The sequence below is a fragment of the Aquarana catesbeiana genome, linkage group LG01 (assembly GCF_042186555.1).
Source record: "Aquarana catesbeiana isolate 2022-GZ linkage group LG01, ASM4218655v1, whole genome shotgun sequence".
NCBI lineage: Eukaryota > Metazoa > Chordata > Amphibia > Anura > Ranidae > Aquarana > Aquarana catesbeiana.
The window spans coordinates 333109803-333111827 of NC_133324.1; the positions used below are offsets into that span (position 1 = coordinate 333109803).

The window sequence follows — 2025 nt, forward strand, 5'->3', positions numbered from 1 at the left end:
AAATTGGTGAATGTGAGAAACTTCTTAGTATTCATACTGTTTATATCATGCTGTCTCTGCGTAAGAGGCATTAACGAATGTGCTCTAGCAATTTTGAATGTACCTTTAAATGATGAAATAATTAGCATACTATTTTCAGCACCAAATTCAAGTGGATCCAGGGTTCAAGGTCCATAATCAGCACCTCAACCTCACACAGAGTCACAGCAAAAATGGAATTGAAGAAACAAGCTGGTTAGAACCACAGTGGCTTCAGCAGTATATGGTACAGTTTTAGAACATAAGAGGTCATAGACCAACAGATTTAAAGTTATTATTTTAGTTTAGTATTGGATTAACCCAAATAGGAATTACAATAAGATGCGTGTACTATTTCCATTTTGATGTCTTTCTCAGAAATGGCAACTTCCACATGATCTCCTGAACTTCTTTGTTCCTCAGACAGTAAATTATTGGATTCAGTAAAGGTGTTATCACTGTGTAGATAACAGATACAAGTTTGTTGGAATCCACAGATCTAATCCTGTTTGGTCTGGCATACATAAAGAGAGTGGCCCCATAGAATATTACCACCACAACCAAATGAGAAGCACAAGTGGAGAATGCCTTCTTACGACCAGTGGAGGTTGGGATGGATAGAATGGTTGCCAAAATACAGCTGTAGGATATACACATGAGCAACAGGGGGACTAGAAGAATTAACAATGCAAGTATAAAGTCAACAAGCTCAGCCAACCTTCTGCCTGTGCAGGCAAGATTAAGAATAGGAGATATATCACAGTAAAAGTGATTTACAACATCAGTGTGACAAAATGCTACATGGGAAATGTAGTAAACCTTGATAACTGATATGATGAAACCTATAAACCAGGAGCCCAAGGCAAGGTAGACACATGAATTCCAGTTCATAGTGGTGACATAATGCAAGGGACTACAAATGGCCACATAACGGTCAAAGGCCATAATTGTCAGCAAAACACACTCTGTGCACACCAAAGCAATGAAGAAATATAGTTGTGTCATACAACCAGTAACTGAAATTTTATTACTTCGAACAACAAATATCGCAAGAAGCTTGGGCACTGTGACAGTAACATACCATATTTCCAGAAAGGCCAGGTGTCCAAGAAAGAAATACATTGGTTTGTGTAGCTTAGAGGTGGTCCAGATAATAATTATAATAAGCAGGTTTTCTAGAATGGTTAAAAGATAGGTGAAAAAGAAAATGAAGAAAAGAAGCATCTGAACTGGTCGAGAAGTAGGAAATCCTAGTAAAGTAAATGTTTTGATACTTCTTGTAATATTTGCGTAGTCTTCCATTATCCGACAGTTTTCCTGTAAATTAAATGTCAGCAAATCATTAATAATTCAGCAATTTGGAAATGGTAGCTGCTTCATTATGTGAAAATTACACATTTTACGCACAAGAAAAAGAAATACAGATGATACATTACTGAAACCAGCTGTAGATATCTGATTTTGATATCAGATATTCAAGTTTAATTAAACATGCAGACATAAACTGACTCTCAAAGTCTGTCCTTTTGTCACAGCTTTGACCATCAACAGCATTCCTGTTTAAGTTATGCAGGAAGGCAGACACAACGTGTACTGCAGACAGCCCCAGTGTTCAAGCAATAGAGACCAGACATTTTTGTTTTTACCCTGTCTTATCTCTTTTCCTCAAGTCCTGTTGGCTAAAGCTATCAATAGACATGAACATGAATTCAGCCAAATCAGGTGATTGTCATCTCTGTCATTGGACACAAATAGCTGGTATAAACATTGTATAGTATATATAGATATTGTTTCAGAGCAATGGATATAGTGCCCACAGACACAAAATAACCTTTCGAAAATGATACATTTTTCCAGAGTATTCTTGAACTTCTTAAAAGAGAGTCCCCCCACTATTTTTCTTTTTGTGACCTCCTCTCTTTACTCTCTTTACTTTTAGTAACTGTATGGTCTGAACAGAGTAGATATTTGGGGGAGAATTGACGCATTCAGGTATGTTTGTAATTT

The 2025-nt window shown here is 36.7% G+C and overlaps 1 protein-coding gene across 1 annotated transcript; it reads right to left on the reverse strand.

Moving 5' to 3' along the window:
- Positions 1-369: 369 nt before the first annotated feature.
- On the reverse strand, positions 370-1320 carry LOC141114060 (olfactory receptor 6B9-like). Its single transcript, XM_073607554.1, has one exon. The coding sequence runs from the start codon at positions 1318-1320 to the stop codon at positions 370-372; it is 951 nt and encodes a 316-aa protein (XP_073463655.1).
- Positions 1321-2025: the final 705 nt, after the last annotated feature.